The following is a 17,113-nucleotide window of genomic DNA, read 5'->3' as shown; positions in this document are numbered from 1 at the left end:
CTGTGAATAGAGAATTCGCCACACCCACATCAACAACACCGGTCTTTCAAGTCTGTGTTCTTAGTTCACGATGCCCTAAAAAGTTTCATTTGTTTCCACCCATTATATCATGTCCGACTAAGTTTCACCCTTCAAATTAGTTTTCTTTTTGAACTTTTTTGAACACGGTGTTGTTAGTGACAAGTGATGTTTATTTGTTTACAGTTCCATTCTAACATATTTATCCAGCAATTAATTGCACCTCTAAAAGTGTTTTAAAGAAACATGGTGTTGGGTTGCATCCAAAATAAACCTTCACAGTAGTGTAAGTAATACCTTTAATTAATGCAAATAGTGCCTATATGTACATGATATAGGCTACGTGGGGCTTATAAAATGAGTAAATGATAATGCAGTTGTTTTTATGTTTAATGTTATAGATATATGGATAAACTTACACAATTACTTACAATAAATCATAATATTAGTGTGAACAATGCAGACCTATGATTCCAGAAAATCTATAGGCTTGGGTAGGAATATTTGTTTTGTTTAAGTAAATCAACCGCTTTGTTTAATGTAGTTTCGTTGTTTTCTCATGGGCTAATGGTGAGTAGGCTATAACAGCATTTTTTGGATATTTAAAACGTTCTTGACAGGCAGCTCTTGGCACACCCTTTGCAAAACTGACAACCCATACCTGAACTAAAGGTATGCAAAGGTGTGCGCTCTGTAGTAACTAGAAAAGAATTCACATAATGTGTTGCCTAAAATATTCTAGCACATATCCCATAAAACCTCAAAAAGTATGGGGGGAAAACAACATATTCGTGCCATAGCATTTAGATAACAAAATGTGAAAGACGATGTTCTTGTTTTTTATATTTTATTGAAGATAACATCCAAATAGCAATAGAAACAAGACAGAGAAAAAAAATCAAATTAAACAACATCCTGGGGGAAGATACAAACGATATTATAGGAATACTCCAAAAAGTATACAAACTCGTACAATTCTTATTGCTTTTGGATTCTTTGAGGGCATTATAGATTCAAAATAATGTTTTACTTCATTTTCAAATACTAAAAAATATGGTTTCTTTCCTAAATATTTATGTGAAACTTTGCCATTAGAATGATAAAATTAATAAAGTAAAGTGTGTGTTTGTTTATCTTTACAGGTCACACTAGTACCTGAGAGGACATATTTCCACTGTAAAACAAAATTTTCATCAGTGTTTTCAACAATAAAATCAAGTAAATTTTGCCAAAAATAAGAAACAAAAGGGCATTGCCAAAATAAATGAACAACTGTTTCTGGCTTCTGCTTGCAAAAGCGACAATTTTCATCTATGTTTATATTTAGTTAAATAATGTTTAGCAGGATAAATTCTGTGTAAAAGTCTATAGGTCACTTCTTTAATCTTGTTTGTTAAAAGATAGCGAATGGGCAGACAGACTTTTTTCCAGTCCACATCATTTACAAATCGATTCCAGTATGCAATTGCATTTAGTTTCGAAACAATACTCTCCTGAAAGAGAGCTCTTATAGATCTATTGTTAGAATGAGAGGATAAACAAATTTTACCTAAGGAATGGTTGAGCGAGAATGGTTGGAGTTGCTGTTACTCTAATCTGTTTTGTTCCTTAAAATCTCTTCCGTCAGCATCTGGCCGATTAGTTCTGACTTCTATCTCTTTTCTACTCTTTCTAACTATAAAAAAGCAACAACTTATCTTTGTATCTGTGGTAGGCTATATGAGACCAGTTTTACTGCGCTTATGCTTTTTGTTGTCCTTATGTTGTGCCAATTGCTTCCATTGTTTACTTCATTTGTAAGTCGCTTTGGACAAAAGCGTCTGCTTAATGACTAAATGTAAATGTTAAATAACTACAAATTCCACTAGAGATTGCACCAAAAACAGTTGCAAGTTTTTTTTGTGGTTTTTGGAATATTATATTTTGACAAAAATTCCTTAGCAAAAGGCCATCTGAGTTAAATAATTGATCCACCAAAAGAATATTATTTCGAAACCAATTTTCAAAGAAAATAGACTTTCGTTTATATGTCCATATGTCCTTAATGTCCTTATTATTCCATAAAGTAGACAATGTTCTTGGTCCCCAGTAAATTCATTGTAAAGCTATGAACAATAAATTAAAATAGTTGTGTAATTGCTTTTTCTTCAGAAACAATACATTTATCACTGGCTACTCTAACAGTAATCTTATCTTTTCTTGACTTTTAGTACAAATTTTGTTTTGGAAACGTCTTGTCTTTACAATGTGAGCATTATTAAATTTATCAATAAAAAAACTACATACAGCCACATCACATAGCCTATTGTATTATGTAATGCAATGTACATTTAAAGTGTGATTTAAGTGTCCATGCCATATGAACCTCTGTAATTGCCCCACCTCTTAAATTAAATTAAAATCGCAGTGGACACGGAGCTTATGGCGCGCCATGTTACCATAGTGACGACGTGTAAACAAACATGGCGGTCGCTTATGAAACTTCGTTCAGTTTGTACTCTTACTAGATTTAGTCTTATATGTGGTCGTTGTGAAGGTTTTACATAAACTAATTACCACAATGAACTTTATTTGCTAAGCTTCATGTACAGCAGCCTTTATTAAAAGAATTGGATTTTTTAACACTACAACGACAAAACGATGGACGATGAAACTGATCCAGGAGCATATGGGAGGTCTGACTCTGAGCCCCCTATGAATCGACACAAACATGCATCAGAAACATCTCAGGTAGGGAAATGATCTCGTTACTCCTGTTGGTAGGCCTACTATTAATACCAGGGCCAATAACGTTACATCCCTGATGAAAAAAACCCAATAGAAACCATAACAGAAATCTAATGGTTACCATTAAAATATCATTATCAACCATTAGCTTTTTCGATTAAACCCTCTTTAAAATTCCTTTTTGTAGTGTGTTTTTGGGCAGATAACGCCCCACCAATACAATATCAGTAGCACCATTACGTTAAAACCAGTACAATTCCAGTTTTAACCATTAAATCTATTACATAATCTATTGTGTTTTGAGCAGGATTTTATTGTTTCAGCAGGGATTTCTTTTTATTAAAAAGTGTAGGCATTTATTTTAACTGTAGTAGGGCTAGTTGTAGTGTATTGGTAGGTCCTATAGCCTATAAAAACATGTACAAGCTAAAGGAGAAAGCTTTAAAATAAAATTTGCAGATTTTAAGTGTTGCTTTTGAAACTGTACGTATATTGTTCAAAATCCGTAATTTTGTGTGTACAGTGCATTTCTCATCTACTGGCAGACATATTTAAAGACCTTTACATCACAGAGGTGATTGGGAAAGACACTGTTTCTAACCTCAAGAAATCACGCAGAGGAGATGACAGCTACTGTGACAAATATGTGGAGGAGTTACAACAGGTGTCTCCCCTCATATATGAAAAGAATCTCTCCTAATGAAATGTGTAGTTCATGCTTGCTACATCATTGAATACTTACGATTTCAATATCATGTTCAGGTACGTTCTGAATATGACAGACGTATTCAAGAGGTTAAAAATCTGGAGGCTCATATCATACAGGCCCGTGTGCAAACCGCTGAAAAAGAGGAGCACGCTCGCATCAAAATGATAGAGGAAGTGGGTGACAAATACTATGAGTTGGGCCTTCCCTCAGGTACAAAACTTAGTTCTGTGTATGTAAACAAACTGCTTGTTATCATGCCACAATCTGTTAGTCAGACTTTGATTCACTATTATCTTTCCAAAGTTGAATCTCCCTTCAAGTGGTGTGTGGACAGTGATCTTCTTAAAAAGCACAACTTGATTTCCCCACTTGACTATAGAACAGTGCACACCCCAGTTGTAAAAACCCCAAAAGGTAATATTTCAGTGAAAAAGAAACTATGCTGAAGTCATTGGAGTACATTGTATAATACTGTCACGCTTAACATTGCTCACAGGAAAGTCTACGCCTGGCTATTGTCAGCCAACTGTCTCCTATAATATGCATATCTGCACTGAACCACAGGATGATGGTTATACTGTGCTCCCCCAACCTGCACGTACGGCCCAGAGCCTGCTGGACGAATCTGAAGAGACACTTACTTTTCCTTCCTCTGTGGAGTCCAGATCTGTCAAGGATACTTCCAGTGAGGTCTGGCCTTAAACATTGTTTTATTTTCAAAAACATAGGAAATGTAGGACAGGCTTTCTAAGCAATTTATTATCGTTTGCTTTTATGTTTTTCGTCGTAGAAGTTAGGCCAGGTACGTAAGGCCTTGCAGAAGAAAGGACCCAGTTCTCAGAGTCGGGCAGAAATGAAGACTGCCCTGCAGAAGTACAAAAAGCGATACGAGTTCCTGCGCAACCCGCGCTTTCTGCTCCCAAATGCCAAGCGTGGAGGAAAGTCCCTCATTGTGCCAGGAGAAAGGCTGGAGGATAGGGCGAAAGACATAAAAAACAAAGACAGTGCGAGGTAGGCTATTGTGTATTTTATTTGGTTATTATAAGCGCTTATAAAGCCTTTAAAATGTTTTTAGTTTGTTTTAATAACTAAGGAAAAATAATAGGGTTCTTAGTCAGAATTTTTAATCAGAAGCAAAAAGATATATTTTTAGTCATATCATTAATCTTGTGTCTTAATCTTGTTTTATATTGATACCTTTACATGTTTATATATTTACCTGTAAAATAAAATAGAAGTATTCTTCTTCTTTGGCATTTCATTTCATTTTAAGCCTTGTCCTTTGTTATTGTGGTGTTTGCATTTTAGACAGCTTTATTTAACCGTTAATGCCAAAATATTTGTGCAGCTTGGGTGGGGGTAATATGATACATGAACACTCCAGATAAAGATCACATGCAACGTATTGTGTTGTATTTGTGATATTGCAAACCAGCAGGCGCAGCATGGAGCATAATTACATTTTTAGTCTCCAAACACAATCAGCATGCCAGGTGCTGGAAATAAAAGAAAAACTGCATTACATCATTTCGTACCCTGTTTCACTTGTCTGACCCAACTAGAATGTTTCGTCTATATAACTTTGAGCATGTCTTTCATACGCTAATTTGTTCATGCTATGCAATCAAATGCTTTAAAATTATGTGTAGCATGTCTACATATGGCAGACATATTCATCCAAGCATCTTAAAAATATAGCAAGCACCCAGCTACCACATGTTGCTATAACATGCATGTAACACGAGGATTGATCCATGCTTACAGGATCTCCGTTGATGTACATTCAGATGACAAAACCTTTGCATTTTTTTTCCAGTATTGATTTCATGATCAAAGTATCATTTTGGTATCCAGTTGGGTATTACCAAACCAGATACATGGAAGTTACTGTATTAATATGAAAATTCTACATATTCCTTTTCTATCCTTCAACACCAGTCCTGAAGCTCCTGTTCCCATCTTCATTGCAAATCCACCTGTCATCATCTTTACTGACTTCAGTGTGGGTCAGGTGTTAGAGGTATAAAATGACTTGTTACATCTTGCATTTATTTCTTCTGGTCCATTTAATCCCTTGATTGGACTTCTTATGAAGTTATAAGCATGTGTATATTTTTTATGACTGAATCCATCATTTTAGGTTCTTAATTTAACACTTTAACCACTTTTGGTGTAAATGTTCATTTGACCTTCCCTGCAGGGCCAGATCCACTTCTGAATGACGTCTTTCCAGTTCTGTATGTTTTCAGTTCTGAATAGTGCCTCATGTTTCCTGTAGACTGTGGTGGAGTTGAAAAACACGACTGCAACAAGTCGCCACGTTCGGATGATTCCTCCAACTTCACAATATTTTTCCGTTGGTTTGGGTGAGTTTCCACTAAAGAAAAAATGAATGACTCATTTACAGCATGCTGTCAGCATTTCCCTATTAAAAAGTGTGACCATGCAAGTCTTATGCTTCTTAGCTAAAGGAAATGTTGTAAATGAACAGAATAATTCTGTAAAAAATTATATGGCCAGACATTACATTTTTAAAAAGTTTTTAAAGAGCCAGCTGTAGTTTTTAAAGAAACAGATTGTTCACTCAAAGAGATTCACCCCAAAATAAAAATTCTGTCATCATTTATTCAACGTCATTCAAGACCTGCATACTCTTTCTTTTGTGGAATTTAAAAGAAAAAAATGCGAGATTTTGTGTTCATACAGTGGGAGTCAATGGGGGCCAGTGTTGTTTGCTTATCAACGTTTTTAAAAATATAATCTTTTGTGTTCTGCAGAAGAAAGAAAGTCATGCAGGAATGGCATGAGAGTGAATTTAAGATTTTTCATTGTGGGGTGAATTAATCCTTTACCTCCAGTTCTAGGCGACAGAATATGAGAACAACGATATCTACTGCTAAAAATATAAATAACAAATAATGTAATAAAATGATGAAATAACACCAATATATTAAACACACAATTTAATGCTAACAATTGAGATTCTACACAAATTGCTGTTTACACTAATTTACACAATATTTACTCAAATTCACTGTTGGTTACTATTGAAGCTGACAATATTTGTAATGGACAGTTCTCAAAACGGCATTTTATTCTTTGTTGGTAATGATATACCACATTTAATGGATATCAGCTCAGAAGAAGAAATACAGTGTAACAGATGTGTTTTTTCCACAGGCAGGTTCCCTGGTGAGGGAGGAATTGTAGCTCCTGGTATGAGCTGTCAGTATACGGTGCGCTTCGCTCCAGACTCTTTGGCTGATTATGAAGACGCCCTTGTTGTGGAAACACAGTCGCCGTATCCCCTTATTATACCAGTGGAGGCTCACAGACCCCCTCCAATACTGACTTGTGAGTCAACATACAGCACCTCCAACATCTAAATCTCTAGATATTAACAGATTTAACATTCCTAAAACTTGTGGCTCTGACTCTCACCCTCTTTCATAGTTCCAAAACAGTTTTTAACATGATTGCCTGACTATATTTTTACTATATTTGGCAAGACTGCCTCATTTAGAAAGCATTGTATATCCACAAAATAGTCCCCTTTTAAAAAATGGAATTGTTGTTTTTATGTTCACCAGTGCCTGCGGTCCTTGACTGTGGTTACTGCCTGGCTGGAGGGGTGAAGTTCATAGAGGTTTTCTGTCGAAATGAAGGACTGAGTGCTGGAACTTTCTGCATAATGCCTAAGACACAGTGGCCTGTCCCCAGTGTCAGGGTAAGCAACCTAAAACAAACCATGCTGAATTTATTTCGTGTTAACACCCTCAAATTTGGTTTCAGTCTGCAGTGAAGGCCGCTTTTGCAGAACAGCCTCCGTTTGCCTTCAGCCCTTCTCTTTTTGGTCTTCTACCCGGAGAGGCCACTGTCATAGAGGTGAGATATTTCACACTGAAGAGCACAGTCACATATTAAGCTTGGGATTGGAATGAAATGAATTAGATTAAAAAAGAAGTTTGTTGAAAATGTATTCATAAATTATTCATTTTACTTGAAATCAATGTTCAGGTTGTTTTTTTCCCCACTACGGCTGAGAGGAGTGCTCAGGATTTTACCATCGTCTGTGACAACTGCCAAGTGAAAGATATGACCCTTCAAGGTCGGGAGTGAATTCTTCGTTCATTGTAACCTATATACACTGTGAAATCAAATGTTAAGATTCAATTCAGCAACGATCATGAAACTTTAAAAACCAACCTCGTTTCAACAAACTTTCTCAGGTACAGGTCAGCTTGCCGCTGTAGAGCTGGTTTCAGTATCGGGTGGAGAAGATCAGACTTTATTTGGGGAGCTGTCTGATCTCACGGCCGACCGTTTTGTGCGTTTCGAATCGACCAATCCACACTCCACCCTTCAAAAGACAATCATCATTAAAAACCATGCGTGAGCTCAAATGACACGTTATGAAATAACACAACGGTTATGTGTATACAAGTGTTTGTTTTTATTAACATCAATAATATTGTGATTCTTTGTAGACACTTGAAGCTTCCATTCCACTGGCAGATCATGAAGCCCAACCTCCAATCTCTGTTTCCTGGAGAAACTCCAGACGTCGTCACCATCCAGCATCATGTTGACACAGACGGTGTGTTCAGTATCAGCCCAGACATGGGTATCCTGGCTCCAGCACAGGAACACCGGTTCCTGCTTACATACTCACCCAAAGACGTATGTGGACTCACACACATACAGTATAAACACAAGTAGATATGCATATAAGTATTTGTAACGTCTTTTTACTTCTCTCTTAGTTGAGAGACCACCACAGTGTTTGTCACTTAGAAATTGAGGATGTTCCGGATCCACCAAGAGTAACTGAGAATGGGTAAAATAAGGATTTCTTAAAGGTGTTTTTCAATAAACCTGAATAGCTGGAATTTATAAACTTCTACTTATCTGCAGAATGAGCCTCGACACAGCACTCCATGTAAATGATGTGACAGTTCTAGAGGTTGAGGTGAAAGGTTCAACCGAGCCGTTCAAGATCCTTCTTGAACCGTATGCTGTTTTAATACCAGGGGAGACTTTGATACACACCACAATCCGCAAGACATTTAAGGTGACAGTCCAAGTTGATTCCCATTTACTCACTTTTTAGTTTTCATGTTTGTTTTTGTACAAGTGTTTGTTTGTGTGTGTTTCTCAGATGTGGAATCATAGCAAGTCAGTCATTTGTTTTGAATGGGAGCGTGTCACTGACAGTCACGTCATTGAAGTGGAGCCCTCTGCTGGAGAAATAGGTCAGAGCTTTGTAATAAAATATAAAAAGGGATAGTTTGATAAAAATTGAACATGTTTATTCAAATAGATTTTCTTTATTCTATGAAACTTTGCTTTTCATGTGTCTTGTGACTATGATACCCCAGATTTAAACTTTACTCTCTTTCTCGCACAGAGATCACATGGGGTCACTTGAAATATAACATATACCACTCTCTTATAATGCTTTTATGGTATTTTTAAAAAATTAGGACTGTATAACATAAAGCTCTTCATATTAATGTGTGATCCTGATCATTGTATGAATTAATTAACAATTCCAAACTGGTGTACCTACAGAGATGAATGAATGCTTTGACCTGGAGCTGGTTCTTACCGGAAGGAAACCGGGTCATTTTACCTCCACGCTGCAGTGTCACATTCAGCACCATCCCAAACCTGTAGGACTGGCCATTGAGGTTACGTTTAAGGTCAGAGGTGTTTTTGAAACACCACATGGAGGCGTCACGGGTGTTCAGAAACGGATGTCTTAGTTATAGTTTATTGCCTATGAATTGTGTTGTGTTTTAGGGGCCGTGTTGCACCGTGAATGTACCCGGTTTGGACTTTGGTTTGCTTCAACTGGGGGATGAGAGCATATCTACCATCCAAATTACTAACAACAGTCTGTTAGACGCCCACTGGAGCTTACAGAAGCTGTCCAACAGCCAGCTGTTTACAGAGGGACTGGTACAAAACTCTTTATCCGAAATAAATACATAAACAAAGTTTGTTAATATTATAAAAGATGTTGTTATCTGAAGGAGACATCTGTCTGACTTAACATTTGCTGGTGTGTGCATTAGTCAGGTTCAGTCTTCCTTTTTTTTTATCAATAACACTTTATTCATTAGAACTACAAACTTTAGGTCCAAATAAAATACAAAACAATAACACACACAAAAAAGATACAGCGGTATTTGTGTCCTCACAACTTATGTAGTACTGATCCTTATGTTTGGTAAAATGTTACCTACAAAATCATTTAGTACAGTATATAACACCTAGAAGCTGTACAGTAACTACACATTTTTTTTATTGTGCATATTTCTGCTTGTGTGTCTTCAGGTGGATATAAAGCCAAGTAAAGGTGTTCTGTCTCCTCTAGAATCCTGCAATGTGAATATAGTTTTCAGAGCTCTTTACTGCCAGAGCTTTGAATCTGTCCTACATCTTACTGTGCCAAACGGAACTGGCTGGTGAGTCAGTGAATGAGAAAAATCATTACTTCTCTGTTTAGAAAACAAAAGGAACAGCATACTACTGAACATTATACATAATAAAAAGCGTCGCTGTGATACATTGCAGTTGTGTTTGTCCTCAGTCACCTCTCTGTACGGGCGGACGTTCAGTCACCTCAAGTGTGTTTACAGAGCTGCGAACTGGTGTTGGCTGATCTGTATGTGGGAGTTCCACAGAAGGGCAGTGTTACTATATTTAACCAAACATTATTGCCAGCCCACTTCACCTGGAGCAAGGTAAGACAATGACAAAGCCCAAATGGATCCACGAGGCACTCTGTATTTTACATTCTTTTTCTTAAACCAATAGTTCTGATGTTCAAAAGCACAAATATTAAGGGGATAGTTCACCCAAGATATTCTTTCACTATTACTCACTCTCATGTCTTTCCAAACCTGTATGACTTTCTTCTGCAGAACACAAATATTATTTTATATTATTATTATCACAAAGATATTTTGATGAACGTTGGTCACCAAACAACATTGGCCTCCATTGATTGCCATTGTATGGGCACAACACAGAGACATTTCTCAAAATATCTTCTTTTGTGTTCCACAGAAGAAAGAGCCATAAAGTAAATAAATGATGACATAATGTAATGCATCATTAAACAGATTGTTGGACTAGATGATGTGTCATTCTCAGAGTGTTTTCCGCACTCTTAGCTACAAGGCGCACAAGCTCATCTCTGCTCTGCAACCTTCAGCCCGTCTGCCGGCACCCTGCAACCCAATGGCATGACAGAAGTCTCTGTGTCATTTACTGCTCACACTGTTGTATGTACCGTCACTGCAATGCTACCAGTGTTGGGTGTAACTAGTTACTAAGTAATACGTTACTGTAATTTAATTACTTTCCCCTTGAAAAAGTAAAGTAAGGGTTCTGTAATTTAATTACAGTTACTTCTGATGTAATTGAACTAAATAATATATTCAATAGTGGAAATGACATAAAAATTATAAGTCTAACTTTAAAATGTATGCTCTAATGTATCCTCACATTTGTATACTTTGGTCAGTTAATAAGAATAATTTATGTAGTTATTTATTTGAATGAATTAAATCAGCCGTTTCATGTCTATCCTTGAAACAATTCTAATCAAGCTTGATGTAGGATATAGAAAGTAATTAGTAATAAGTAATTAAATACTTTTTGGAGAGAGTAATGTATACAGTAATCTAATTACACCATTGAATATGTAATTAGTAATTAGTACTTAACTTAGAGCAACTTACCCAACACTGAATGCTACAAACACCCCAACCTTTATAAACCATTTATGTTAATGCCATTTAATACTGTTGACTGTTGCAGATGTGCTTTTGTGTTTTCAGGAGGAGCTGACTGAAGTGATTGCCGTTTGTAAAGTGGAAGGAATGAAGAATCCATTGGTACTGAGAATTTCCTCCAAAACTAAACCTCTCACTGTTTCCTACTCATTGCCTGAGTCTGACTGGTAAAGCCACATTTATTACCTCCAAGCTACACAGACTTTACTTAAATCAAGTAATTCGTAATGTAATGTTCATTGTTACTGTTTAGTGTTAATTCAGATGATGCTGAACGCCAGCCAATCACGCTGGACTTCACTGAACAAGAGCCTTTGCTCATTGGTCAATCTGTTAAGCGACAGCTGCTGATAACAAACCACACCGCTGTTACCGCCCCTTTCACTGTGGAGGTGGAGTACTTTACGGGATCATTGCAATTGGATGAAAATGTGCAAAGGTGCATAATGTAACAGCCTCATTGAATCAGATTTTTACTTGAATGAAATATGTTATGAATATTTTTACACTGTTTTTAGGAGCTCTGTCCCTCTTCATTCTGCTCAAGCTAAACAAATTCAGCAAAAAGCATATGAAGGTAGGTCCAACCTGTTCTTAATGTTCCTCAATAATAGAGATCAAAAACAAGATCATTGGTGCATTTTTTCACTTACAGAATTTGCTCAATGTCAGCTTGCCCATGGAAAAGGCGCTGCATTTTTTGTTAAACCAGACAGTGGAATGCTTGGTCCATTTGAGAGGCTAACTATCAACATCACTGCTTTCACCAATATGTGGGGCGATTATCACGACAATCTCATATGTAAAGTAAGACAGAATATATTCAAAAGTCTGAATTATTTCTCAAATCAGTCATGCCCTCAGGTGATTTACCATGTTTTCTAGTAGAATTGAATTCCAATTTTTTTCTTTTAGGTTGGTGATCTGGATCCAATAGCCATTCCTATGCAGATGTCTGTGAGGGGCTGCCCAATATACTTTCAGATGACTGGACCACAGCCGGACAATCAGAACCAGGGTCCAATTATAAGGTCAGTATCTAAGACATGCTGGATGTTCAGTCTGGAAGAATCTGCAGAGGTCTCTGCATGCAAAAATACTGAAACTTTGTGATTGACCTTCACAGATTTGGAAGCCATGTTTCTGGAGGAGACACAGCGTCACGCTCTTTACGGCTCATGAACACCAGTCCTTATGGTGAGTTGAGCACCACACATAGTTTAAAATCAAACAAAAGCCTCTAATACACTGGCCTGCATTTTTGAGAGTTTAAAGTCCCTGTGAAGTTGTGATCGTTTTTCTTCCATATTCTGACGCATTTCAAAGTGAAACGGAATTTTGAAAGAGAAAAAATAGTGGCGTGTCTTGTTTTTTCACTTGCGAGTTGGTTGGATGTATAAATACATGTGTACATGTATAAATACCTCTACAGTGAAAGGGGCGGTAACAACTGTTGCATTTTGAAATGGAACTGGTAGCAGATTGACAGTTGAAGGGGAGGAGTTAACAGATGCTCCGCCCAAGCCGTCTAATTTACATCATTTGAGATGGATAATCACTAGAGGGCGGAAGTGCATTTTTAGATTTTAACTGAAGATTATGAGTGCACATGAATTTTAAAAAGAGAATGACCCACATTGGTAAGCTATTTACAATAAATGCTGCAATATTTCATCAGAAATAGGAATTGTACTTTTTAATTTCACTGGGACTTTAATTAATTTTTATAAACAACAAAATATAAAATTGTTACATCTACCAGACCTTTTCATGTTATTTTAAACTTGAATTGATTAAATATCTTCAACATAGATTGGCAGAGAAAAGACTAAAGGCTAAAATACACTACAAAACTTTTGCTCAGATTTTGCTCAGATTTTCAGTCTGGACTTGTTGCAGAAAGTCTGTGCCAACTGATTTGATCAGTTAGTGTGTTTCTATCTGCAAGTGTATGATGTCTAGTTTAAAAAAATCTATTCAGATTTTAAAAGTCTTGTAGTGTATTCCAGCCATAAGTAACTTAAAAAGTTTAACAACCAGAAATTGAAACCTTTTAGGACCATTTTATAGTGGTATTTTTTAAAAATGGTCATTTGTAAAATTACAAAATGTGGCACATGTCTTTCAGATATCCGCATGGACTGGGTGACCTACAACCTGGAGGTTGGAGACAGTAAGTTGGTAGATCTTTTGGTTGCTTGTGGTGAACCTTTTCCTCTGAAGGACTCTGATGGAAATGAGGTTGTTGGACTGGACTCATGCGTCATGTTCCTGTCCACATGGGATGAGAGTCAAACCCCCAGCCGGGAAAACACAAGCTCATCCATCAGGACCAAATCTGTGAGTCTTAAAGGGATACTTCACCCAAAAATGATTATTCCGTCATGATTTACTCACCTTTGAGTTGTTCCAAATCTGTATAAATTTCTTTGTTCTGATGAACACAGAGAAAGTTATTTGGAAGAATGCTCATAACAAACAGATCTTGCCCCACATTGACTCCCATAGTAGGAAAAATTACTACTAGAAATTTATTTTGTTCTGTTGAACACAAAAGAAGACATTTTGAAGAATGTAGGACAGCAAACAGTTCTGAGGCACTTTTGAATACCATTGTATTATTTCTATTTCCTAATGTGGTTGTCAATGGTGGGGGGGGGGGGCTGTGGGGTGAAATCTGTCTGGTTATAAGCATTCTTCCAAATATCTTTCTCTGTGTTCATCAGAACAAAGAAATTTATACAGTTTTGGAACAACTCGAAGGTGAGTCAATAATGACAGAATTTTCATTTTTGGGTGAAGTATCCTTTTAACTATATGCAGAGATCCATGGACTGTATAAAGAATATAAAGATGAGCTTTCCCTGTCTGTTATTTATGTAGGATGGCTTTGAAGAGCATGAGGAAGAATGTGGTGAAGAAGAGGACAATGGAGCTCCTGTGTCTTCAGTCAAGAAACTGTTCTCTGTGTTTCTGAAGCCTCATGAAGGAAACGTCTCTGATTACCCATACTGCATCACTCCACAGCAAACAGTAGGTTTACAAAAACAACAATGTTTCATGTCTGCTTTATGTGATCTGTTTTTGTCCACTACATATTTTATTTGCATCAAGGATCGTATGAACATACAAGTTCAAAAGACACATTTTCTATGCGTTTTAATACAGGTAGTTCCAGCAGGGGGCAGTAGCACTATACATTTGTCTTTCACACCTCTGATCCTGTCCGGGTCAACCGATCAGAGGTGTTTGGGTTTTGCTTTGGGTTTCATGAGCTTGTATTCCAAGGTATGCTGGATTCTCTGTTAGATTTTCTGATATCTAATAAAAGTGTCAAATGAAATCCATAAGTTTAACAGTGAACATATTGTAATACCTGTTTTTTCTAGATGGTATTATTGACCCTAGGCAAAGTGGAAAGAGCCCAGGGCTATGATCTGAAACCATTGAGGTTGGACATGCAGGCTTATGTTAAACCAGCCATGTGAGTTACAGTTGAGACAGTACGGCCAGATGTACCATAGGAGCAGAATCTGTTGAATTGGGCCAGTCAGCACATCACTAGAAACCACCCAAAATCTTTCACAACATAGTAGTAAAGACATATCAAGCCGCAAATGACCCTAACAACCAACCACAATACCCAAGCATTGTGGGTCACTTACATTTTGATCATCAAATTATTCATGAATTAATAAAGGATTATGCACTTCTTCAACTATAAATAAATAGATTATATAAACTCGGTATATACAATAAATGTGTGTGTGCATTAGTTTGTCAGTGCAGATGAAAGAAGACACGGACAGTCTGGAATTCACTGCAGCTGCCAGTGATGCACTAGATAGAGAATCACACAAACAGGTGTAGTTTAAGCAAACATGTTAACAAAATAAAAATCAAGAAGATTAAAATAAGAGTGAACAAAATTCATTTTTCCTTTTACGGATCGTAGAAGGAATCCAGGATAACACAAACATTCCTGCTAAAGAACAATACGGAGATGACCTTGAGCTTCGGGCTGACTACACACCCTCCGTTCTCAGTTCTTCTGCCCCGTCAGAACATTAAACTGACCACCAGGTCACCCTCTCACAGAAACACACAGGGACTCTCGGGGCCGGGAGACGAACAAGCGTCACTTTTGCTGAAGCCCAATCAGGTCATGCAGGTCTGTGTTTCGGTTTTAAGATCACACACTTTTTCGTTTTCATGGTTGTTTGTGTGCCTCCGTCTTCACTAAATCCACAGATCAAATTATAAAGTGAACGAAGTAGCTGTCTGTCACTTTGATCTTTTAACCTGCAGGTCAAGGTGGCTTTTTGCAACTCAGCTTCACTTCTGAACTGTCTGAATGAACCACAGGAAAAATTAGATGCCCGGCTCTCTGCCACCCTCCTGTGCAATGATACCGGAGAGAGGGAACTACAGTTTAAACAAAGTTTGACCATTCAGTACAGTAATAACAGTGTGCAGGTTTGAATGTCTTCTGTTTAAACTATACACATCTTAATATACTTATTAAAGGGATAGCTCACCCAAAAATGAAAACTGTCTTTCATTATTTACTCATATGTCAGTCTAAACCTGCATAACTTTATTTCTTCTGCAAAACACAAAAGAAGATATTTTGAAGAACATTAGTAACCAAACAACATTGGACCCCATTGAATTCCATTGTATGGACACAAAACCTCGGATACATTTCTCAAAATAACTTATTTTGTGTTCCACAGAAAAAGAGTCCAATACAGGTTTGAATGACATGAGAGTGAATAAACGATGACAAAATATTTATTTTTGGATAAACTGTCACTTTCATTATTATAATGTTCATTATAATCAAACAAAGCATGCGGCTGTATATGATGTTATTGTCTTAGGAAACAGATAGTATGTGGCAACACAGCAGTTTGATCAGTGGTGCAAATCTCATGTCTGAGTTTAAGTATCTTCCAAATAAATGCTGTTATCTGTGTGCTCTATTTCAGACCGTGTCTCTTTGCGCAAACCTGGCATTACCCACACTGCACCTTTCCAGTGACTTTGTAGATTTTGGCACTTGCTATGTTGGGCAGACACACATCAAAGAGGTGTACCTTCATAATAGAGGTGGATCCTTCAGTTACTGGACTGCACTCACAGGTACAAGAAAAAGTCACTAGTCTTGAGAAATATATGGGGAGTTACCATGCACGTAAAGTTGTAACAGTAACACACTGTACATAAATCCTTTCTACATGCAATTATTCATGTAGTCGAGCTGGTCATGTGTTTAGATGCTGAAGGTGGGACTGAGGTGTTCAGGGTAAATCCAGACTCTGGTGTTTTGAAACCTCTTGAAGAGCCATCATCCTGCAGACAGCTGTTGCAGATCAGCTTTACTGCCAGGTACACTTCACCTCATCCTGCTTTAATATGATGACTACTTACAGCCACGTCCTTAACATGGAGAAGAAACTGAATTCAAGCAATACATTATTAATATATAAATAAACGATAATAAAAATGCCATAGTAATTCAGATAGACAGGTCAAGTATTTAGGTCAAGTTCAAGAATGTAACTATTTGTCGAAGCAGTTGCCTGTATATTTTTGATCATTATCATTTACAGTTTGTATTGAATAGACAGTATACTAAAAGCATTTTCCCCATAGTGATCAGAAAGACTTCCGGACGATCATCACAGTGCAGGGCATTCTTGGAGAAAACCTGCTCATTCTTAAGGTTCATGGAAGAGGATCATTTGATGAGAAATTTCTATCTGCGATTTCTGACGCCTGACAAAACACTGATCTTCACAGATAAGACCAATGACCTGATACTTTATACACCATAACTTTCAATAATTTA

General features: G+C 37.1%; 1 protein-coding gene across 1 annotated transcript; it reads left to right on the top strand.

Annotated features, from left to right (window-relative positions):
* Positions 1–2,538: 2,538 nt before the first annotated feature.
* dlec1 (DLEC1 cilia and flagella associated protein) lies at positions 2,539–17,044 on the top strand. Its single transcript, XM_057323299.1, has 38 exons — positions 2,539–2,748; positions 3,269–3,409; positions 3,508–3,664; positions 3,758–3,868; positions 3,951–4,144; positions 4,245–4,465; positions 5,393–5,474; positions 5,733–5,820; positions 6,635–6,808; positions 7,045–7,181; positions 7,247–7,339; positions 7,472–7,562; positions 7,684–7,846; positions 7,942–8,134; positions 8,218–8,291; positions 8,369–8,525; positions 8,613–8,706; positions 9,026–9,156; positions 9,257–9,415; positions 9,794–9,924; positions 10,050–10,203; positions 10,636–10,746; positions 11,305–11,426; positions 11,513–11,698; positions 11,778–11,836; positions 11,915–12,066; positions 12,175–12,290; positions 12,386–12,456; positions 13,388–13,599; positions 14,143–14,296; positions 14,432–14,547; positions 14,649–14,743; positions 15,036–15,123; positions 15,215–15,430; positions 15,568–15,735; positions 16,251–16,404; positions 16,518–16,650; positions 16,918–17,044. Exons 1-38 carry the CDS (start codon positions 2,659–2,661, stop codon positions 17,042–17,044), a joined length of 5,115 nt encoding a protein of 1,704 aa, XP_057179282.1. The 5' UTR covers positions 2,539–2,658.
* The last annotated feature ends 69 nt before the right edge of the window (positions 17,045–17,113 follow it).

Source organism: Triplophysa rosa, linkage group LG23, assembly GCF_024868665.1.
Source record: "Triplophysa rosa linkage group LG23, Trosa_1v2, whole genome shotgun sequence".
In the NCBI taxonomy this organism is placed as follows: domain Eukaryota; kingdom Metazoa; phylum Chordata; class Actinopteri; order Cypriniformes; family Nemacheilidae; genus Triplophysa; species Triplophysa rosa.
The sequence above is the reverse complement of the archived record's forward strand: the minus strand, read 5'-3'. Positions and strand labels throughout refer to the sequence as shown.

Coding starts and splice junctions, on each gene's coding strand:
- dlec1 (XM_057323299.1), top strand. CDS start 2,659: ATGGACGATGAAACTGATCCAGGAGCATATGGGAGGTCTGACTCTGAG. Junction 5,821..6,634: donor ATATTTTTCCGTTGGTTTGG/GTGAGTTTCCAC, acceptor TTTTTTCCACAG/GCAGGTTCCCTGGTGAGGGA. Junction 12,291..12,385: donor AACCAGGGTCCAATTATAAG/GTCAGTATCTAA, acceptor TGACCTTCACAG/ATTTGGAAGCCATGTTTCTG.